We start from the raw sequence: 24,876 nt of genomic DNA, 5'->3' as shown, positions 1-24,876 counted from the left end.
AGACTTCAAATTAAATACATCTGTATTATGTAATATGTGGATATATATTAATGAAAATAGAGCAGAATCATAGAGAAGGGGAAGATGAGGGTCTGAGGTGCCTTAAGCCCCGTCAATATAGACATAAGCTCCCTAATGTTAAGACCAACACAATCAGATTTTCCAGTGAAATATTTCCAATAAAATAACAAAGGCCAGCTTTGTTCTGGAACGTCGTAGGCAGTTTTCACTCTCCTGAAATCTCTGCTTTCTTGGTAACATATTGATACGTGAGTTTTGTCCCTTATGATACTGTCTTTGATTTTCTTTACTCCGTGGAATTAGAAACCACAGGGCAGCTTTGTGCAACTGGGAAGGAGGTCCTTGCTGACCACTCGGAACTCTGTGCCTCTGCCGCACACCACACACCACCAGATAGGAAGAAGCTCGGGACCTGGTGTGTCACTCTGGGCCAAATTCCCACGACTCAATACATCACTAAATAATTAGCTGCAGGAGAAAAACGTGCTGCTTTTGTGAGCATATTTCTTCCATAGTATTTGAAAAGCCTTAAATACACTATTTAACTTGTAATTTTTAAGAACAAGGAAAAAAGAAGAATTAATTAAAAGTCACGCTGTGCGATGATGGGAAAGGAGATCAGTTTAGAAGTTAATCACTCACAGTTTCTTTGCTTCCATTGACTTCATCTAATGAAATTAACTTTTTTTCCCCACTCCATTTCATGTAATTCTTGATATCCACGTTTCTTATCTCCTGTACAAATGACTACACAGGGAAAAACAAGGAACATAAAATGATATTACTATTAGGAGTTCCCGTTGTGGCTCAGTGGGTTAAGAACCTGATATAGTGTCCATGAGGATGCAGTTCAATCCCTGGCCTCACCTGGTGGGTTAAGGATCTGGCATTGTCATATCTAGTGTTGCTGTGGCTGTGGTGTCGGCCGGCAGCTTTAGCACTGATTCCACCCTAGCCTGGGAACTTCCAGGCTATATATGTTGAAGATGCAGCCGCAAAAAGGAAAAAAAAAAAATGATACTACTATTATTATGGATGAATGTAACAACCAGGTTATTATTCAAGTGTGTGACCTTGGTTGGAATAGAACTGAGAAACTTTTTTTTTTTTTTAATTTAAAGGCCACACCCAGGGCATATGGAGGTTCCCAGGCTAGGGGTCTAATCAAAGCTGTAACCATCAGCCTACACCACAGCCACAGCAATGCAGGATCCGATCTGCATCTGTAATCTACACCACAGCTCACGGCAATGCAGGTCTTTAACCCACTGAGCGAAGCCAAGGATCAAACCCGAAACCTCATGGTTCCTAGTCGGATTTGTTTCTGCTGTGTCACGACAGGAATTCTGAACTGAGAAACTTTTTTACATCAACTCAATATTGAATGTACTATCTACTTAGTCTGACTATTAGATCTGATTTAAAAATTAGTACAGGTACTTGGTGAAAAGTTCAATAATATTTTTTAAAAAATAAAAAATGAACCTCCCTACACCAGACCTATATTCTTCCCTCTAGAGGTATCAACTATTGCCAATTTCTGTCAGTCTGTTCAGAAATTGTTTCTGCGTACATAAGTGTCACAGTTATGAATTCTGCCTAAAAACTCGAATATCAGAGAAATAAAACTTTCTTTATTCTTTTATAACCCAACCTAATTTCTTTTCATTATCCCCCCTCTACCAAAGGTGAAGACTTAATTTCAGTCAACCTTGGCTTGCCCTCTCCCATTTTTCTGGTTTGGAGCTAAGTTTTTAGAGAGCTTATTAATGCAAAAGCAGGGGGGGGGACCCACCTCGGGTACCCCAGTCCTCTGTTCCTGGAGATCGCCAGTGTCTTCCCTGTTTCATCTAGTCTGTGAGGACTGGTCCACACAGGTAGCCTTCACACCTGTACTCACCATTCCTTCAGGGCAGTGGCTCTGGTTTGAGCCCTGCTGGAATGCCTATAAACTGGTCTGCTGCTCCTGGACCTGGGCCGTGAGTGTCTGTGATGCTCTTCTGTGCTGGGATGCCGCAATGGTCCTTCTGCCTCCTTGAGATGCAGAGAAGAGCAGAGTGAGCCAGTCATACACACACACACATTCCCTTTCCTATATTGTCTTCCATCATGGTCTATCCCAAGAGACTGGATATAGTTCCCTGTGCTGTATAGTGAGACCTCATTGCTTATCCATTCTTTTTTTTTTTTTTTTTTTTTTTTTTGCTATCTCTTTGGGCCGCTCCCGCGGCATATGGAGGTTCCCAGGCTAGGGGGCGAATCGGAGCTGTAGCCACTGGCCTACGCCAGAGCCACAGCAACGCGGGATCCGAGCCGCGTCTGCAACCTACACCACAGCTCACGGCAACGCCGGATCGTTAACCCACTGAGCAAGGGCAGGGACGGAACCCGCAACCTCATGGTTCCTAGTCGGATTCGTTAACCACTGCGCCACGACGGGAACTCCTGCTTATCCATTCTAAATGTAATAGTTTGCATCTACTAATCCCAAATTCCCCATTCATCCCACTCCCTTTCGCTTTGATGAATGAAAGATAAGTAAAGTTATAAGCAAAGAGAACAGCAAAAACCCATCATGGGAATATAGTGGTGCCTCAGGCTTGATGAGACTGAGGCTTCTCCTCTTTGGCTTGGTCCTTAAACTGGACCACAGGCAAGGAGACCTCTGAACCACAACAGTAACTTCTTCAGTTCAAATGGGCCATTGAACTCAAGGGGGCGAAAGAGTGTGGATGGAGCAACACCAGTTTATCGGCTCTGCTGTTAGTTCCCTGTCATCAAATGTGTTCTGTACGATCACACTCCTGATAATGGAGGGATCAGTAAGGTCTTGTTCATATAAAGACAGCCCTCCAACCAAAAAAAGGGGGAAAAAAGGTAGGAAGAAGAACCTTTAGAAGGAAAGTAAGGACCTAAAAATATGCTTTACCTCAGCATTTCTCTTAAGCATCTACTACTTGTGTCTCAACTGCACTTCTGTAATTCCTTTTTATGAATTAACTACTGTAATGTGATATAAACATGGCTGGTATTTCATATAAATGGAGATAAATCTGATTTTTTTTATTAAAAAGAAATATATCTAATAGCCTCAAACTGGGAACATTCCACATACTCATCAACAGGAGGATGGATAAATAGCATGATACATTCATACAGTGGACAACTACTCAGCAATCAAAAGGAATGAATTACCGATAGTTGAAACAACATGGTTGGATTTCAAAAATATCATGTCGAAGGAAAGAAGCCAGGCCCAGAATAGTTCTTGTGAGAACTTATATGAAATCTAGAATAGGCAAAATTAGCTCAAGTGCTAGCAAGTAAATGAATGATTATTTTAGGGATGGGGAATTGACTGGACATGGGCATGAGGAAATTTTGGGGGTCATTCATGTATTATATATAATCTTCTGAGAGCATGGGTTACGTAGATGTGTACCTTTTTCAAAACTTGAGATCCATCTATTTCACTGTGTGCACATTTACCTCCATAAAAAATTCCAATACTAATAAGAACAACAATGAGAAAAGTCAAGAAATAGGAGATTTCTGAGTTATAACTTGGAATTACAAAGAGTACAGAGAGAGAGTTAAAGCAACTAAAAAGTGAATAAATTTTTAAAATCCGTTTACGTTTTCTTAAGTGTCTTCAGCTTCTAAGCAATTACAGAGCCAAGAAGGGATCTTTGTTTTGCTGAACAGGTTATCCCTTTAATGCTTGTTTTCCGAAGATCACAGAAAGCATCCAGAGCTGCAGTGTCACTAGGCTCTGATGTTCTAATGGGAAATGTGGGACTGTTAGAAAACATGGTGATAAATGGGAACTGGAAGACAGCAGATGTTTCCCCTCCAGCACCGTAATAACAGCAGAGATGCCCTAGTCAGCAGAGATCAGGGAAGAACAAGAGTCATTCGTCAGAAGAAGCATCTTAGATGAGTAAGTTGTGATGCCAACAGGGATATGAGACATCAAGAAGCAAGCTGCAAATGAAGCTGTCTCGGATGCTAGGGCACATGGAAACCTTTGTCAGTTGGCTCGTCATACAGAAAGCCCCCCTCTTTACAGCTAGGGAAGGTAGAGCTGTGGCCAGCATGCCCTAGCATTGCCTGAATCAAGAAAAGACTAGAACCCTTCCGCTTATATATGTAAAAGATCGTACTATAAGACCAGAGAAATTGAGGTCGGCTGCCTCTGTTATTCTTGTGAAAATATCAATTTATGGGAGCAACGATTCCGAAATGGAGAAACAAGATGGACAGTTTGGCTTATTGAAGTTTTTTTTCTTTCTGAAAAATAATTGTCTGAACAAAGACTTTTAGAAGACTGAAATTTTAATATGGGACGGTGGGTAATTCTAGCTGGAGCTTTATTTATTCAGCAGTTAGAGGTTAGCCCATAACAGAAAAGGGGTCAAGTGAGCAATAAAACTGCCTTAAGTTCCTTAGCATCTTGGAGCCCCTGGAAAACAAAAAGAGAGGGGGCTCCAGTTAATAAACAAGTGTGAGAACCACAGTGTAAATGGAATTTCCAGGTAATCAGACCAAAGTCAGTCTGATGAACAGTATCATTGGGAAAAAAACTGCATCCATTTCGCTTCATATCCAGCTGGCCTGTGGGCAGTGAGCCTGGAAGACAATTCTGGGTGAAGAGAAGCACTCGCCGTGGACATCAAAGCCTCCACAGCACAGCTAAAGACCTTGCAAGGGGTTTGCCGGGGGCATGATCACTTGGAAGACACATCCCCTAACAGGCTTATCCATGTAACATCGAATATACACCTTAGAGTTTTAGAAGAGCAGGCAACTAAGGGGGATCGAGAACAGATAAGAAAAGTCAAGCAAAATAAGTATTTCCTGTGATGACATACCTTTGCGAGAACCTGTCATTTGTCATTGTATTTTGGGGTTGTGGAATTATAATTTGACTTGTAGGTTTAATAGTCCAGTATTCTGATCCTATGTGCATCTTTTTCTACTTTCTCTCGTCTCCTCCCTCTTGAATTCACCCCTTTCTACTCTCTCTCTCTCTCTCACTCTTTCTCCTCTTTTGTTAATAACTTTTTTCTCTTACTATAAAACTCTCCTCTGACCTTCCTCTTCTGCTTCCTCCCCCTCCTTCCTCTTAGCACAACATAATTGCTCTGGGGAAAACTGCATCTACAATAGAAAGGTTAACCAGGAGGTGTCCTACTAATAAAAGAGGGTGTGAATCTGGAGGCTTATTATTTCCTGCTTTTAATCCTTGTTTTAGATGACAGAAATAAGAATTCACTCAATGGAATTAAATGTCAAGTACATTTGAAACAAGTGAGAAAATATTTCCTCAAGCAGCATGTAGTGGAATTCAGTGCAATAGGAGGGTATATTAGAAGGGTTATTTTTAACCCAAATAATATTTGTCATTGTACCTGTTAACAAAGGAGAGATCAAATTTTTAAACTCCCTGGTGAAATAGCAAGAGTTCTCTTACCTTCCTCAGTGAGAAGTAATGAGGAAGAATGAGCTATAAATGGAGTTTGTCATTTTCACATTTAGAGCATGTGTTAACTCCTTAGAAAAAGGTATGACATCGTTGAAGGTGATATTATTCCCAGTCTTATAGAGTGAACTTTCCTTGCTGTTTTTCTAAAAATATTCCACATTTACAAGGAGAAGAGGATTTTATGAGGTTTTTTTTTAAGCTTGATCTTTTACAAGTTAGTAGTCATGTCTTTTTACTATTAAAACATTGTTTCTCTGTTATGCAATATGGTCAAAAGTTGAGTGTTCTGATTGTAGAGGTTTGAATGGAATGTACAGGGAGCTCCAGTGTCTCCAGAAGTCAGCTGACTGCCAGCTCCCAAATGGCCAGCAGGGCCCTAATTACTTTGATGGGTTCAGCGTCCCTGTTCTGGCCTTGCCTTGCAAGCTCCATCAGATGCTGTCAGCATGTGCACTGTGAGCCATACCGGAGGAAGAGACTTGTTATCTTCGGGTCAGGAAATTACAAGAGGTTTCTCTTTCTCTTTTTCCATTTTTAAAGTACTTTTTATCATCAGATCAAATATTTAAATTATTTTAATATCACCATTCAGCATTGCTGGTGAATAGATAATCCTGACTCACAGGGTGTCAGTTTGCTTTGTCTGGGGCTGAGTCCCAGACACTGATGCCTTCAGAGGCCATAAATTATGGACAGATAATATGATGTCCTCGGTCTTGGGGGACAAATGGCATGTATCTCAAATGAGAATTTGATGATAACTGATTGTCACTGAGTTTCCAGGTGATTAACTTGTTTCAGCAAAGTGCTTGACTACAGCCTGAGTGATTCCACTCTGATCTAAAGAGAGGAATGAGCCATGTAATTAGACTGCTCTCAAGAAAACAATATTTCAATTACTTATTTATTGTTATCAGGATGATGTCACCACCAATCATTCATAAATCTCTGGTTGTGTGAAGGAGCCCAGTTTTCTCATTAATCCTCTTTCCTATGTCCTCAGAGTCCTGTGTGAGTCACAGCAGGACGCGGTGAACCCACACTCCAGAGATATTTAACTCCAGCTTCCTCTGCACCTACTATACAGGGGAGTTTGGTGTGTTTCTAGCCTAATAATTTTAAAGTCAGGATTAAAAACATAATGATAGGAGTTTCCACTGTGGCTCAGTGGTAACAAACCCAAATACTGTCCATGAGGATGCAAGCGTTTGATCCCTGACCCCCCTTTGTGTTTTAAGGACCCAGCATTGTAGTGAGCTGTGGCGTAGGTCTCAGATGTGGCTCGGATCTGGCATTGCTGTGGCTCTGGTATAAGTCCTCAGCTGCAGCTCCAATTCAACCCCTGGCCTGGGAACTTCCATACGCTGTGGGTGTGGCACTAAAAAAAAGCAAAATATCCCAAAAAAACAAACAAAAAATTAAACCTTTAGAAATGTGCTCTCTACAGCACAGATGCACACCATGCATAATTCCTAAACAAACAAAAAAGTCACCTAAATGATAAAAAACAAAGATATGGAATTAACACCAAAATAACAAGTTTCAAACTGCCAAGGAGCTTGTTAGACTGAAAAACAAATCTTGGTTCAAAGCATTTCTTTTTCATTTATGTTTACAGTTTGACCCTGGATGTGTTGGTCAACAAGTACCTGCCTGCATCCTTAGTGATGCCTTTATGTTTTTATTAGTGAAGAAAGGACACTGTGATAGTATGTATATAAAATAGGGATGAATTCTCTAAAGATGTACAAACCCAAAAGACTATTGAATTTCATTATGGGCTTTAGTTCAGTGAGTTCATTCTGAACATTTTCTTTGAAACCCATGACATTTCTCTTATTTTTGTACATTTTCATTAGCAAAACAAAATCCTTTATCTTGTAAATGAAAAAAAAAGGACTCTTAAGAAAAGATATAGGGCTTTTCAAAATCAACTCTGACAGTAAAAATGATGCCAAATATTTTTGAAATGTACATTGTCTTCGTAGAATTGGAGTTCTTTTCTCTTATTGGCTGCATTAGCATGGAGTGGGAGGAATGTTGAACAAAGAGTCAGGGAATCTGACTTGTAGTCCTGATCTATCATTTCTAAAATGAGAGGATGATGAGACTCAGTGATACCTCAGATGTCCTCTAACTTGAAGGACCAATGATCTGTGAACTGTAGTAATGGGTAAGATTCATGTGGAACCTAAGCATATGATAAATAGGTTTAAAGAGGGCTTAATAAATTCAGGCTGTGCATGGTCTTTGGGGATAGCTAGCATTTCCCTTAAAATGTCTTTAATCATGCTGTTCATGGCAGAATATATTTTGAGGTGGGTGATTCATATGATGTGCCGTGATATTTGTCAGATTCTTATGTTCTATCTTTCCTATTGGGAAAAAGAAAGAGGGGGGGAAGGTTTTATAGCTTAGAGATATTCAGTATAGCTTCTACTCTTAAGCAGTTCATTTCTAATCCCTAGCCTGGGAAGTCACCTTCCTTTTTAAGTTGAAAAACAAAAGTCTGTTTAATTGGGATTATTTAAAATGTCCTCTTTCCCACAAATCTCTGAAGAATATTTTACCTAACTTTACAGGATCCACCATTTTCCTCAGAAAATTCAGTTGTGAGGCCATAGTTTAAATGTTCGTAATAAGCAGTGCATTTTTGTTGTTGTTGTTCTGGGCCTGATGGAAATTGCACTGCTCATTATCCAGCAGTTTGAACCCCTGTTTTTAAGAGCTCATCAACTTTTCCATAAGGGAGCAGTAGGGTTTTAGACTACCGATATTCTTCCCAGAAAGCACCTAACTCAGTCTAGTGGGTTAAGTACCTAACTAACGCTACTCACCCTGTAATTGTTAGATACAGGGACCTACTGAGAAAGAAGAGGAGGTTAGAACTCAGGCTCTTAGAGCACTTAGGCATTGTTTAATTTCTGGGATGAGCCGCGAATTACTTTTCTTGAAATTTGGATGCCTATTTGCATCCGAAGGTTTTTAAAACTCACCTGTCTTTCTGACATGGATCACTCTTTCCTTCTGAGAAGGCATGACCCCTCATTGCCCTTTGTACTATTTGGTCTCCATCAGGCTCATTGTGATTTATCTTCTCTTTCATGATAATGGCGTTCATTTGCGTAGTTGTACAAGGCTTAACTTTCATGGTAGAAAAAATATGAGAAAGGTCATGTTATGATTCACTGTGAGAGAAGTCACCTTGATAGGCAGCAGAGATTGTTAGGAACATGAACAGAAATGAACCTACTGCCAGTAATCATGGAAAAGTACGCAGAGATAGACAGAGGTGATCCACACCAAAGGGTCTGGAGCTTTCTAGAAGCCAGACTAAGGGGATATGATTGTTCCCCAGGCATCTGCTCTTGGACCTCTTCTCTTAATGATATGCACCCTGTGAATCCAACCTTATTTTAAATCATATGCACCCCGTGATTCCAACCATATTTTCAGTCATAAGAGTGCTGACCCCCTTTTCCTGAAGTTCAAATGCATGGACTCATTGTCAGCTGGTCATCTCCAATTGCCAGCATAACCAGAGAGCAGTCGGTTTGCAAGCCCTGTAATTCACTAGCATTGAGCTGTCCTGCATGGCAGCCACTGGCCACATAGAGCTATTAATAATCTACATCATTAATAATTTTGTATAACTACATGTTAAAATACAATTTGAGTGTATTGGATTAAATAAAGCATTATTAAAATTATTTTAACCTACTCCTTTTTATTTTTAATATAGAAAGTTGAAAATTATATAATGTTTTCATCGAAAAGTGAGACTGTAAAGTATGCCCACTTTTCTCCGTCTCTATGTTATTTCAAGGCGCTAGTGTGTCCTGCTTGTATTATAGTGGTAGTCCTGTCTTTTCTACCTCTAATCCAGCATTTGCTAGAGCAATTTTCCTAAAAGTTGGATTGTTTCATGACTTTGGAAACAGAACAGTAGGCGTTTAAAATTCAATTCTAAAACTTACAAGCCGTGTAACCTTGAACAATCATTTAACATCTCTGAGTCTCAGTTTTAGCATCTACTAAATGTGGACAAAAATAGAATGGGGTTTATATGAATTAGTCGAGCATTGTTTGTGGAGCTCCGGGTGTTGTACCCTTCGCTTGATGAACCATGAACTGGCTCCCACTTTCCAGCCCCATTCTTTGCTACCCTTCTTCATGTACCAGTGTTGTTCTAGCCATACTAACACATTGATGGAGCAATTCTGTTTGTGTGTCATAATCTCTGCCTTCCCTGGGCCCTATCATACCCTCTCCTTTCTTCCTTTTTTGGGTAACTTTTTCTCATTCGGAGCCATCCTGGGGCCAGCTTTCCTTTCCCTCCTCAGTCTAAGTTAGGTACCATCACAACCACAGTGTACTCCTGTTAGAAGGAGTTAAGGAGCTATAGAAAACGTAATGGGTGTTGGAATTAGCTCGTCTTGGGTCCAAATTAAACTCTTCAGCCTTTCAGCTGTGCGATTTGAGCAAGTGCTTAATGTCTCCAAAGTTTAGTTTTATTTCTTTTCTTTTCTTTTCTTTTCTTTCCTTTTTTTTTCCGTGCTTTTTAGTGCTGCACTCATGGCATATCAAGGTTTCCAGGCTAGAGTCAAATTGGACCTGTAGCTGTTGGGCTACACCACAGCTGCAGGAAAGCTAGATCCGAGCTGCTTGTCTGTGACCTATACCACAATTCACAGCAATGCCAGATCCTTAACCCACTGAGTGAGGCCAGTGGGTCCTCATGGATCCTAGTCAGATTCATTTCCACTGTGCCACAAAGCTTAGTTTTGGAAAGTCCCAAAGCTTAGCTTTTTTTTTTATTAGTAAAATGAGAACACTGATAATATCCTATAGAGAGGTTTAGGGCTTTAGACTATCTGGCACATAATAGAATGTAATAATTAGCTATCATTGCATGGGTGCCCTATATTGTAAATGTGTGCTTGTTTCTCTGCCTTTCCTTCTGGAACATAAACTTCTGGAAGAAAATAATACTGTTTCATTGGTCTTTGTACCACTAAAGCTCATCACAATGTCTGTAGGTTCTCAACCCATGTTTGTTAATTACAAAATCAATTAATGAATGATAAATGAATAGATAGCACCATTGGCAGCTAAGAGTGAGTTGGATTTGACCATGCAGAGGGATGGGCTTTCAAAATAAATTACAGTAAATCATGTTGACAAACCCAGTCAGATTGTGAGAAATTCAAGCAAAGGACATTTAAAAGATCTTGACGGGAAGCTGATGGATTTGTTTCATCAATCCGAGGCAAAGCTGTTGTACCTCCAGGTAGCAACAACCCAGCTGATAATCTAAATCTTTATGTTTCAGCAGGGCACCAATGCCTTTGTAAATTTTAAGTTTCTGGAGCTATAAAGCACAACAAGGAAGAGAAAGGTCCAGATGGGTTGTTGAATAAAATGGGAAGAAGATTCTATCTGTTTACCTTTTTCTTGTGTTTCCTGGCTTTTTAACTCCTGATATTCCACAAAATAGAAGTGGCTCTCCAAACATATCAAAGAGCTGTGGTCTATTCACTGTTTCCCTGATGCTAGGCTGTAGGCTACCTATGCCAGAATCATCTCTCAACAATATAGATATCTGGGCTGCACCTGAGTCCCATTTAATCAACAAAACTATGGGGGATGGGGACCTGTAATACATGTTTTTTATACAGATAATATTTTTCTGATATACAGTTGGTTTGGGAAGTGCTAATCAGTTTTTATAGATAGAACGATGCTATGAGAATTCAAATATCAGGCCTCAGACTTCACATCTACAATGATGCTTTTAGTTTAGAGTTACTGCAGAAAAATGGCAGATAGTCATTGTGAGGGTTGGACATTCTTTTAATTTCTCTCTGCCAAAGTTTGTTTCTGGAGTTTCCATTGTGGCTCAGCAGTAACAAACTCGACTAGTGTCCACGAGAATGCTGGTTTGATCCTTGGCCCCACTCAGTGGGTTAAGGATCCTGCATTGTCGTGACCTGTGGTATAGGTTGTAGATGCAGCTTGGATCCAGCATTGCTGTGGCTGCTGTGTAGGCCGGCAGCTGCAGCTCCAATTTGACCCCTAGCCTAGGAACTTCCAAATGCTGTAGGTCTGGCCCGTAAAAAAAAAAAAAAAAAAAGTTATTGTTTCTCTCAAGCCATTTGACAATGGCTTTGCAGACCAAATAATCCTCATCTACGCATTCTGGATGAAAATGGTGGAAATCCATAATAATAATGATAGCTAACATTTAGGCTAACACTTACATCATGCTTCCTGTGTGCCAGGCTCTATTTGAAGTGCTTTTAGACCTTGGGCCTTAATAATAGTTTTTGGGTTTTTTTTTTAATGAAGTTATCTTATATTTATTCATTCATTCAGCAAATATTTATGGAATGCAATGTGCCAGGAATAAAATAGTAAACAAAAGACATGCTTGCTGCCCTTATGAAGTTACTACTATGTCTTTTCTCATGTAAAGGATGATTTATTAGAATCTCGTTTTGGAGTAATCAAGAGAAAGTTTAAATCTCCTGCTAAGATTTGAGATACTACCTTTTTAAATTCCACATCAGAAGTTGTTCTCTGTTTATTCTTAAAAACTCAAAGGTTCTTGGTTGATCACCTTTGTGTGGGAACACCACTCAAAAGATTAGAATAACACCAGTCATTTTTTCCATGCAGCGCACGTATAGGAAATACTTATATTTATTTGCCACATTTTTACTTATTGTGCTTCTGCCTCTTGGCTTTACGAGTTACGTGATATCTTTTCACTTCTTCCTACTTCAGTAGTACATCCTGCTTCTTTCTCTGAGATTACCAAACAGCTGAAAGGGCCTGATTCAGTGATCTCCAAAAACAAAGGGCATGGTACCCTTTCCACAATGTCTGGCACCTGAAATGTGAATGTCTTTGAAAATGTCATTTCTGCATGACAACCTCTCGTGAGCTTTGAGGCTCAGAGAGAGGAAATATAGCTCTTTCTTTCTACATGTAATGATTGTAGGTTGAAGTATCATGATGCAGAGCATTATAAGTGTTATTATAAATATGCAAGAGTACAATATTCATATTGTAAATTTATACTAAAGGCATGAATATATTTATTTTTGAGATCTTGTCCTAAGGTTTTGTTAGCCACTTCACTTCATAATAATAAAGAAAACAACAATTAAATTATTTTCAGTTAACTCAGTATCCAAAATTTGCTTGAATTAGACTTTGTTTATTTCATATTACCATGTAGATTAAATACAATCTGATTCCATTATTTTTCGAATGGAAAATTTTCTAGACATGCAAATCTGTTTGAGGACAGTTATTTTAAACATTTAAATATAACTCAAAAGAAAAAGGTTTAGGAGTTTTCATCGTGGTGCAGTGGAAATGAATCCAACTAGGAACGATGAGGTTGCGGGTTTGATTCCTGGCCTTGCTCAGTGGGTTAAGGATCTGGTATTGCTGAGAGCTGTGGTGTAGGTCGCAGACATGGCTCAGATTCCACTTTGGTCTGGCTGTGGTGTGGGCTGGCAGCTACAGCTCCGATTAGACCCCTAGCCTGGGAACCTCCATATGCTGCAGGTGTGCCTCTAGAGAAGACAGACCAAAAAAAAAAAAAAGAAAGAAAGAAAAAGAAAAAGGTTTAAAACTTGTAAAAACACCTTTGGATTTCAAAGATATAGTTTTTAGTTCATTATTTAAGTTTATATTACTTTGCTTATTTTTAAAATAGCAAACATCCTTGTATTGGTATAGTATATATTATGTAATGATTTAATAATACCAACTGCCATTATTAAGTGCCTACTAGGAGATGGATTCTGTACTCTGTGTTTTATATACACTCTCTCATTTAATCCTCATGCTAATTGTGTGATCTTTAGCTCAGTGTTATTTTCCTCATTTTACAGTTGAGGAAACAGAAACTTTGGGAGGTTAAGTAACTTGTCCACCGCTGCAGATAACTGAAAGAACTGGGATTGAAGTTTGTCTTTCTGTTTTTATGTTTCTTTAACATGTTACAATGCAGAAATACTGTTACCTTCTTCAAAAATGTAGATTTCCACTGAATAACAATAGCAGTAATATCTTTCTTTACCTGAGTGATAAACCAGTTTGTGCTACTTAGTTTACAGACTGAAGTTGTGTTCTGTGTTCCCACAGGGCTGAATGTAACAACTGTGAGACTGGAGAACAGTGTGGTGCAATTATGCACGGCAATGCTGTCACCTTCTGTGAGCCATATGGTCCAAGAGAATTGGTAAGTATGTGCTGTTTATGTACGTTATTCCAAATACATTGTTGTTACTGAGCTTTTCGTCAAACAAAAGGATCTCTTATGCTCTTCCAGTTAAGATGAAAATTTGCAGGATCACTTTATTATGAATCCTATTGCAAATATCTCAAAATTAAGAGGAGTGCTTCTATCATTTATATTTAAATGTGAAAAATAAAGAATTCAGTAATACAATTGGCAGCATCAGTGGCTCTCATTAAACATGGTGCATCATTATGATTACATCACTTTTAAAAAATGAGTATGATATGTGTGACATATGACATATATGACACATGTATATATTGTACCTAATAACTTATGGCTTAAAAGTTCTTATATAAAGCTTTACTTTTACACCTCTTATTTTCACCTTGCAACCAAAAATGTTAGATGAGCAATTTTATCATATTATTTTAAAATTTTGTTTCCTAACCACAGAAAAAAATTCGATGATTTTTTAAAAGTGAAAGAGCACACTGAATGAGCTAGTTTTTTTTAAAAAAAAAAATTGGTTTATTCCAAATTGTTCAGTAATGGGTTACTTCCCTTTTAGTTAGATTATTAGACTTTGATAGCCAAAGATGAGGTCTTAGATCATATGTAAAATGAAGCATGACCATTCTAAATTGAAAACAATGAAACCACTAGCCATCAGCATGTGGCTAGTGAGCCTTTCATTGTTACTTGGTAATTCCTTCTGGCACGAAGGCTACATTGATTTCACATTCTTGAAAAAGGACATAAAAGCAATTGTTATATTACTCTCTTTGCTCAGTTTCTTTGTGCCTAATTTTTTTCTTGCAACATCTCTTATGCTTTGACTTCCTGCTTTTCAACCCGAGCTTCAAGGCTTCCTTTCCTTTTTTCTCCCACACCTTCCTTATCATGGGACTTTTAATAGCAAGTTGCATTTTTCACCCCTCCATCACGTATTATGTTTCGAATTCATTAAATTTAAAAGTGGCCTAAAGATTGGCTTCCACAGTAAAAGGGGGGAAAAAACCTAACTAGGCAATTAAAAGAAGATTTAGTTATCAAATTGTAAAAGTCAATTAATTTTTATAACATGGTTCTTATTTTATGCTGCTTGAATACCCCTTTCATGGCAGTAGATAAATTTAATTTATTAAAGATATGAGCTTCAGAACATTGATAAATTGAAGAGTTTTTAGTTGAAATTAGAACACAAACAGAATTAATTGGATGCAAATTAAAATAATAGATGCTCATAATTCAAGTCTTACAAGGTGTTATTCCTGCAGACAAATGTGGAAAAAAATAGATCCACTAGTACATCTTAAATAATGTACCATGACTGAATTAATTATCTATAAACCTTAAAACAAAATTAAATTTTTGTCGTAGTTAATTGAGCTTAGAATAAATACCTATTTTAGAATGTTCTCCCACTCTAACATTTCTGAAAATGCTTGACTAAATTCTTTTTTGTTTCTACTGATTAATAGCAAATAAACGTATCTAAGAATATAGTGCCAAAATTCATATTTCTGTAGCATAGAAACTAAAATATCTAGTTTATTTGATCCCACGTATATTTAATCCTGATGGATTCACTGTATCCCAATTTATTTCACATTAGCGTTCATATACCCAGTGGGCTAGTTTTGAATTGTATTATATAATTGGTGTGAGATGAGCATTTCAACTCAAAATGAAAATATTTACAATAATCATTTCATCCAAGAAAGGAAAACCATATAACAGATTTATATTTACATCATAAGTAGTTCCCTAAGATGAATTGTGCTGTAGACTCAGAGGGAGTCTGAACAAAGATAGAGATGGCATCTACATTTTACACACCAGCAACCTCTAATTTTCCATCTGAATTGGTGTCCCAGGAACAAAAATATATAGTTTACCCAAGTTGTGTTTACAAAAGAAAGGTCAGTTGAAAGAAAAGTGATGAATTCGGTTGTCAGCTAACATGCTGTTGTCTACTAATATTCAGACATTTGCATGGCACTTCAAAATTGAATCCAGTTAAAACCGGATTGTTCGAGAAAACCGATGAAAATTATCAGCCCCCAAACATCACTTTTTGAAAAATACCGATTAGCCCCCTAGCCTGGGAACCTGCAAGTGGAGCCCTAGAAAAGACAAAAAGACAAATAAATAAATAAATAAAATACTTTCTTAACTTTTTATAAATCCTGTTCTTACTGCAGTTATGAAACAAAGAACCATAGGCAAAGAACGCTAGTAGGCTAATGCTTTATCTTTTAAAATACCTGAAAGAGAATTTCCATTTTGTGAATTTAGCCAAGTGGCCACTTCATTTCACTAAAAGCTAAAGCCAGTGAGAGGCGGTTTCTGGGACCACCTGGGCACACCATGCATATCTGTTTCCACTGCTCTCACACATTTCATTATCTCAGTAAAGTCTCCATACTTGAAGGAGTGACACCTAACTGCATTCATTTTGCTAGTCTGAAATGAATGTAATGAGAAATTCATTTACCTACCCCTTTAGGAGAAAATATGCTCTCTCAGAGCTTAAAACAAAATTAATTATGTTACTCTCTACTTTAAAAAAATTAATTACTGAGTTATTCTCACATCTTTGGAAATGCATGTTTGTTACAGGAAGGAGTTTGGACTAATACAGGATCAAATCCACTAAAAAGTTTCAGGGAAGAGGTACAAAATGAACAGCATCAGCCTACAGTGTATTCTTCAGATTCATTTAGTGAGCATACTAAATTTTCTATAGTTTGAAGTGTAATCATTTTAAAGCAGTAGGATTTGGTTTCAGGCATTCATAGTTGCTATATATTTATCAAAATATCTTAAAGATTCCTTTAGCTTTCATAATGTCTGATGTAAAGACAGTAACTTGGAAGACTCAAATTATGTATTTGAACTCAAGAATAATAAATAACTTATAATACCCAAGTGCAAATGTTAAGTGGATAGTTTTTGTAGACAATGCTTTCTCAATTTTTTCTCTTCATCTTTCCTATTCTTTCTTGTAACTGACAATTTTATTAGTAAACTAAATGGGTAAAGATAAAGGAATGAGAGTCAACCATTCTGCCATTCCTTAGCTTACATGGTGAAGGAAAAAAAAATGTGAAATCAATGACTAATCAAAAGCTAGGGTCACTTGCATTTAGCACATGAAATTTGAAATGTGGCACTATTTCAAGCGACTTGTTTGCTAGCAGAGATCACAGCTGTGAAACTTGATCACCCAGGTGACAGAAACATCATTTATTACACCCCCAGGATAAATATCTAAAATTCTCTGGTATATTTAATGCATTAGCAATAGCAGTAACTATGGTGCTTTTAACTTACATGATATCTTTGTTTCAAAGAACATATATTGAAGAGTATTTCATAACTCATCTGTGAATCTACTCAGTTACATAAAATCAGAGGGGAGAGAACATTTATTCAATTTTGGTGAAAAAATTTTAAATTTTTCATGTGCCTCTTTAGACTTTAAAGATCAAAATTTCCAAGTGGAAATCCATGAGGATAAGTAGTTGAATTTACTGTATAAGCTATGGGGAAAAAAAAGAAGAATAAACAGATTTCTTTTAACCCTGTAGGACATTTGGTTCTGTCCAAAATATTCATGAGACATTTGGTCCATACCAAAAGGTCCTTGAAATTTGATCTGTCCTACAGGTCCGTGAACATATTTGATCCATGTCGAAAGGGGTTGGACAGGATCAAATACAAGAATTTCCTATAATGGACCAAATGTCTGACAATCTCTTTCAATGGAATCTTGAAAAGGAGCTAATACCCTTGTTATTTTTTTAAAAAATTCTGTTGCTACATTTTCCTCTAATGACTCTGGAGGGAAAGGGAGTAGGAAACAGAGTTCTGGGCATAGAGGGCCAGTTTTCTCTTAGATAATCTGTGATTATGAGAGATTTAAATAAAGGATTTCCTCTGACATCCTGATACCAGTGATTTTTGCTGTTTAAAATCAATTAGGAGTTGCAAACCATACAGATCTCTAGACAACTTGTGAAATGTCTCTCTTGCCCTCTCCTCTGTTATCTTTTTTTCTTCTTCATGAATTTTAAAGCCCTGTATTTAAAACACATGTTCAGTCATCTTTCCAAATTGTGCTGTAGAGATGAGAAGCACAGTTTTATCTTTTAATATTCACATTTCAGTGAATTCTGGCAGAACAAGGAGCTTAGTCACTGTTTGTCCACCACTTCCCATGGGGATTCATGAACTGGGTGTCCCTTGACCCTTCTGCAGTGTGGACTCCATTTCATCTAAGGATGTTATTAGGACATTTAAGAAGTCAGCTGCTTCTGCCACGTTGAAAACACAGTTATACACTTTCTGTTTTATAGGGTGTAGTCGTGGGAGGTATCCTATATCTTAGCTTGTGGGGTCAGAAACCCAGAAAGAGAGTCACTGAAAATGAAAACCTTACTTCTCATCTCACTTGAGCGAGTATGGGTCAAAGTCATTGCTTCATAGAATGAATGAATGAATGAATATTTAAATTTTTAAAATTTACTTAGAATTAAATAAGGTACCATTCCTTTTTTGGAATGGAGGGAAATTATTTAAGGATGTGTCTTTTTTTTTTTTTTTCTTTTTAGGGCTGCACGCTTGGCACATAGAGGTTCCCAGGCTAGGGGTTGAATTGGAGCCACAGCTGCCAGCCTACACCACAGCCACAGCAATGCAAGATCCAAGCCGCATTTGCGACCTGTGCTGCAACTTGTGGCAACGCCAGATCCTTTAACTCCCTGAACGAGGCCAGGGATCGAATCCACATCCTAATGGATCCTATTCGGGGTCTTAACCAGCTGAGCCACAATGGGAGCTCCTAAGGATGCTTCTTTATGAAACTGAAGGAAAATAATAGAAGTGTGTTGGAACGTATTTCTAGGCCCATAATTTGATTACTTTTTGGGGGGTAACAGTTTTATTGATAAATAATCTTCATATTCTACAGTTCATTTAAAGTATACAATTCAAAGATTTTAGTTTATTCATAAAATTATACAGCCATTACAGTTAATTTTAGAACATTTTCATCATCCTCCCAAAGAAATCCTACACTGCTTATGTGTTGTAATTCTATTTACTTTTCAGTTTTTTTGTTTGTTTTTTGTTTTTGTTTTTGTTTGCTTTTTAGGGCCACACCCGTAGTGTATGGAAGTTCCCAGGCTTAGAGTTGAATCAGAGCTGCAGCTGCCAGCCTACACCACAGCCACAGCATCACGGGATCCGAGCCACATCTGTAACCTATACCATAGCTCAAGGCAACGCCAGATCCCCGACCCACTGAGCAAGGCCAGGGATCAAACCTGCATCCTCATGGATACTAGTCAGATTTGTTTCCAATGCGCCACAGCAGGAACTCCTCAAAATATTCGTATTCTTCTCATTTATTCTTAATTTTGGTTCCAGTTTTTGTTTGATCACTTTATACCATTCTCCTTGTGCCCCAGGTCTATTGATGAGGATGGAGGGGAGGGTATGGGGTGAGTGGAGGGGGCTGTGTTAAGTGCCTGGTAAATTACACTAAAAAAAAAGTTTTCATCAGACCTGAGGGAAATGTACTTGGCGTGCCTGTGTGAGGATCTCACAGAGAAACACGAAATATATCTGTGTTCAGACATACTGATAGAAGTAAGCTAGCCGCTGGATGAATATAACCTCTTTTATGATTCGTTTCTGTCCTTTTCTTTTCATTCCGCCTTCTCCCGTATCTTTCACCTCTTTCTCCTCCTCTCTTTCTGTCTTGTCTTATTTTGGTATATTCCTTTTTCTAGATTACCACAGGCCTTAATACCACAACAGCCTCTGTCCTCCAGTTTTCCATTGGTAAGTGTTTTTAGCCATTAAGCATTTAACTTGGAAATGTTTGTTTTAATCATATCATACAATCAGGATTTTAGTGCCTAATGTTTTTAGATTCAGAAAAGAGTAAGTCTTAACACTGCGATAAATAATTTAAAACACTTTAAAAGCGAAAGAAAAAATTTAAATGCCACATTTTGTTCTCACTTCTCTCCAGCAGCAAGTGGTATTTAAAAATAATAGAATATATAAAAATAAAAGTAAATCCAAAACATAGGGATTTTGAATGTGTTAGATTACTATGTTACAGCAGAATTACTTTTCTAGTTGTATTTTACTCAGGTTAAGATTGAAATCTGTTAAGTTTCCTGCACTCTTGCTGAGTGGCAGTGAAAAGGGTAATTATTGGTGGCTGAGAGAAACCAATTAATGGCTTCATGTTTGACATAAATAATCTGTGTTTAATTCAGAAACGATAAGTTAAAAATGACTGTATCTGGCAATATTTCTTTTAGATGTTTTTGTATTAGAGCTAGAAATTCCTACCCAAAACATGCAGTAAAATAAGGTATCCTTGATCTACTGTTTATAGTTTTGCTGTCCATTGTATTATTTTCTATTCACATTTTCAAAGGTGTATATCAATAAATAACAGGTACAGGGTTCCAAAGGGAGAGTTCTAGGTAAAGAAAGATACTGCCTTCTAGATGGGTCTAGCTTTCTTGGTCTTGGTTTAATAACATGGAAACCTCCTGGCCTCTCCTCATCACCTGAGGATTGCTGGCAGCTGTGCCCCTGGGACAGCACCCTCTGATTTCCACTGTCTTCACCCTCATAACTCTGGGGATTCATCATTAGTGAAGGGACTGTTTCCCTCACTAGACTTCTAGCCCTCGCTGCAAACGAGTTACTCTTACAACCCACTGTGGTAATTGTCCTGAAGAGCAATTTTCTTCAAGACATGTGGTTGTCACTTTTTCCTCAGAATGCCTGTGTTCAGCTTCCGTAGGTAGTATGTGGTGAAACTGCCTGACCTGACTACACTTTGGATTCTTTTCTTCTCACATGGATAGCATTACCTACAGCACTTTACAAACTAATCAGAATTCTGTATGTGGTCACAAGAAAGGCATTAGCAAAAACAAAATAATGAGGTTTTTTGGGGGTGGGAGGGTTACCTTTGATCCATTAGCAAGTATATCCTAAATTTTCTATAATGAGCATGAAATACTTTCATAGTCAGGAAAAAACCTCCTTTTTAAAAGGTTGTGGTGCTATAAAAACAGATTTTTAAAACTCTAGCAGAACAGGCAACTATAACTTAGAGGTTCTCAACCAGAACAAATGTGTTTAAGTGCATTTTTCTATTAATATAAAATATAAGCCAGATTTTCTTATTTATATGTATTCTGAGTAGTAATATGAATATTAATTTCAAATATTATCTTTATGCAATTAAAGAATACAAGAGAATCCTCTTTAAAATATATGCCTCACAATTCTGCTATATTTAAATTTGATTCAAAATAGCAGAGATCCAGCACAAATTAAATTATATTTCCTGAAAGAAAAAAAAAAGGTCTATTTTTTTTAAATAGTAAAAGAGTATACTATGGAGCTGGCATAGCTTCCTGGCTTCACCCTTTAATAGTACCCTGCCATGAACAATAGAGTAGATAAAAGAGGGACAAGAAGGGATATTTTTCCGAGAATGTAGGGTTTGGTGCCTGGGACCTAAAGCCCAGAAAAAGCCCTAGGCCCAAAGGCTTGAGACTGGACCTAAAAATGTGACTTAATAAGAACCGTTGATTTCTCCACAAGCCAGAGTGATGTAGCCCAACAGGCCAGAGAATTGCTTGTATTTTTAAAAGCGTGGACTTGAATCCTAAGTTAGAAGATTGGAAGCCTAACAAAATCAGGGAGTTGCAAAAAATGTATGGGTGGATGGATGGATGGATGGATGGATGGATGGATGGATGGATAGAAAGGTATCTCAATCTTATAACTAAAAAATAACCTTAGAAATCTTTTTTTGAGTGGCAGGTGTAGAATCAAAAGTGAAATTTTAACATGTCATTGTTTGGGAATGAAACAAAATATTTAGTTAAAAACTGCTCAGTGGGCTTTGCTTAACTGCATTTTGAGAATAAAAATTCTTGGTAACTAAGAAGTATTAGGACAGCTGAGAAACAGTTTTGTGGCAAACCATTGGCTGTATGGTGCATGGTGTTTTATGGCAAAGATAGTGTAGCAGGCAGAACTTTGCAGAAATGGTGTTGTGTATCTCATTATGAGTGCTTGGAATATTTTTGTTCTGTTAAATGGACGGTGTGAGGGCTAGACTGGGCCACTACACAAATTCCAGAGATGTCATAATTGTGTATATTCATCTTGAGCTTTTCAAGCCCTGCAGTAACCTACTACCAACATAACAATTGTAGCCAAGTAGCCCTTGCATTTGTATTCTGTTCAAAAATTGTACTGAGTGTGTTATAAAAAACACTATATGTAGACAATTCAACATTTTTATTTATTTGTGTCTTGTGGAAATTTCCAAATCAGTTCTAAAAATGTGGTTAAATATGGTCAGTCAGATTTTTTGTCACTCCTCAGGAGTTCCTCTGGGATGTTAAATATTCATTATATATCTTGATGATTTAGATGTGATATAGACCATTTTCTAGGAGATTATATCATTATTTACATCTTCAGTGATGAATTATGTTCATAATTATGGACATAACATATAACCGCAATTGAATAAATCATTGCCTTGATATTTTTATATTGCTCTTGTAAACACTTTAAATCACATCACATGCATTATCCAAGAGAGTCCCAGGTACCTCAGATATATGTATACAGGAATGTCTTGAACTACAAGGAGTGACTCAAACTCTGTCATGCCAGTGTTTAACACTAATTCTATTCCAGCTCTTTCTAAATAATATGTATGTGTAAATATATAGATACATATACATACATATACACACACATAAGTATACAGGTTATCTTAACTAAATGAATTTTAAAGTTAAAGCATCCTCAAAACACAGTAATGCAAGTTGAAATTTATCAGGTTATCAATAGCTAAATCATCTTGAAAGATGTCCTAAAAGATTCTTAGAAGAACTTTTCATTTTTCCATTCCGATGAAAGATCTCGTATCCATTTCTGTGCTGAGTCATCGATCTGCTACAATCCACACTTGATTCATTAGATTCAACTTGTGGAATTGATGGTTGTAGCCTTAGGGGCATTTACCCATTTCCTTCAGATTTCCTCCGGGACAGGAAGAACAATTTGAGATGATGCCCTTGCAAATCATTATTTTATAGATGCCTCCAAACACTGTTTCCCCAGGCAAGGTCCTGTGATCAAGCAAAGTGCTGATAGCACTTTCACTGAGTAGTTGTTGTCTATTTAGGCTTTTCTAAGCTAATGTTAACTATGGGAAGATGAAAAAAGTGAGATGACATTTTTACAGTGCTTAGTGATGTGGATGCCTACAGAGCCTGAAACTTCTGGATTCTAGTGAGTTGCCAGATTACTATAAATAGGGATGGATGTGTGACCCCGTGTTGTCCAGTCCTGCAGGGTAGAACAGTTCAGGAAGGCTTCTTAGAGAGGAGAATCCCAGAAAGCCAACAACCTGAATGACCAGAAAGGACAAAGTTTTTCCAGGTGAGGACAAAGAGTGACACAGCAAAACATAGAACGGGCATCTGGGTGACCTCAGAACAGGACTGGCTGAGGGTGGCTATGAACGATGTCACATATAATTCTGTCCATCTGACAGTTAATCTACTGCAGCTGGGAGTTTTAAATAGGAAGTAGAGTTCAGAAAAATGACCTCTTTCTCTCTTGAGCAATAAAGACACCTAATGAAATTAATTTTTAAGAGATTATTTGTGTGCAGTCTTTCTTAAGAAAGATTGGTTGTGTTAAGAGTGGATTTGTCCCTTGATATAAATCTGCACTGAATTGCTCAACAAGAACTTGTCAACTAGTACATTTGTTCAGTTTAGCCCAGCTCTTTTTTCAGATTAATAGAATTTGTTGGCCAGATGAGAGTGGAAGGTAAAGTATTTAAAAAACATGTATCGTGAAGAATAGCTTGATTGGTGTGGTATGTCTCTCTTGTCCATTATGCTTTTCTCAGCCTGAGTCTAGGGACTCAAAATTAGTAGATGCTCCTAAGTATTTCTTGCCTGAGTGACAAGTAACTATTACAGAGACATCTGTAATATTATGTAACTAAGTGCTAAATTGGTGTCATGCAGACATTTCTAGCCAAGAGAAGATTTGGGGGAGGTGATGTGAGGACCTCAATCAATGGAAAAAATGACCCAGAAGGAACGGTGAATCACCAATAAACTATACTTGTAGTGAAGCCAGTAGACAAAAACGTATATCCATGGGTTTATCAGTTTGTTATCCTTGAACTAGCTAGTATCTTTTGTTTGCAATTTGTGGAATTAGCACCTTTTTTTAATTTTTGAGTTTTACTTATGAATATCCTAAAGATTTGGGGTTTTGTAACCACTTTTTTATTTTATTTTTTAACCACTTTTTTGGTTTTTTTAGTCACCTCAAGCAGAGGAAAGGCATTATATTCATAAATGTTTTATATTTGCAGATGAAGATATGAAAGTGTCCTTAGGCCTGCATTATTCTCTTATATGTTGAACAATCAGTAGAGTCTGAGATAAATGAGAGGTACTGAAGTTGTATTTTGAAAAATAAAAACTAGAAAATTACAAAGTTAGAGGTACTCATTGCTGAATTGGAAGATTACTTTGTAAAAGAAAAGAGACCTGGCATTCATTATTTTCTCTCAAATAGGTGTAATGAATAAAATGCTTCTTTAAGAGTATCATATTGCATTCATCATGAGGGAAGTTTTTCCCTCAAGCCTGATGCATAACTGTCTTAATCACTCAGAACTTGATTTGATAGAGAAACGCTCTCAACCTTTGAAACAGCTAATTCAGAAGAGGAGAATAGGAGCCCTCTCATGTCTTGGTAGGAATTATTGTTCAATTCCTCTGTGAACTTCCTGAGATATATTTCTGAATTAGACTCGTATTTTTTTCAGCAGTCACTTTCTTTGGTAAGTAAGACCCTTGGGAATTTATTATGGAAATCGTGAAACTTCTGAAAACACGGAATTCTCTAAGTATGAGACTAGCCGAAATCTTGGATGACTTGAGCTCAAAACATATACAAATAAAAACAGGAGTTTAGAAAATTTTAATGGTAAAATTAGCTTAATGCATACAGT

General features: G+C 37.5%; 1 protein-coding gene across 3 annotated transcripts in view; it reads left to right on the top strand.

The window, feature by feature from the left end:
- RELN (reelin) overlaps positions 1 to 24,876 on the top strand; it is a 500,685-nt gene that overhangs the window by 239,839 nt on the left and 235,970 nt on the right. For all 3 annotated transcript variants that reach the window (XM_047752963.1, XM_047752962.1, XM_047752964.1), the window contains exons 7-8: positions 13,667 to 13,763; positions 19,565 to 19,616. In XM_047752963.1, the coding sequence (XP_047608919.1) occupies positions 13,667 to 13,763; positions 19,565 to 19,616 (149 nt within the window). The remainder of the gene's footprint in view (positions 1 to 13,666; positions 13,764 to 19,564; positions 19,617 to 24,876) is intronic.

Source organism: Phacochoerus africanus, chromosome 11 (genome assembly GCF_016906955.1).
Source record: "Phacochoerus africanus isolate WHEZ1 chromosome 11, ROS_Pafr_v1, whole genome shotgun sequence".
Classification (NCBI taxonomy): domain Eukaryota; kingdom Metazoa; phylum Chordata; class Mammalia; order Artiodactyla; family Suidae; genus Phacochoerus; species Phacochoerus africanus.
This window is presented reverse-complemented; position numbering and strand designations above follow the sequence as displayed.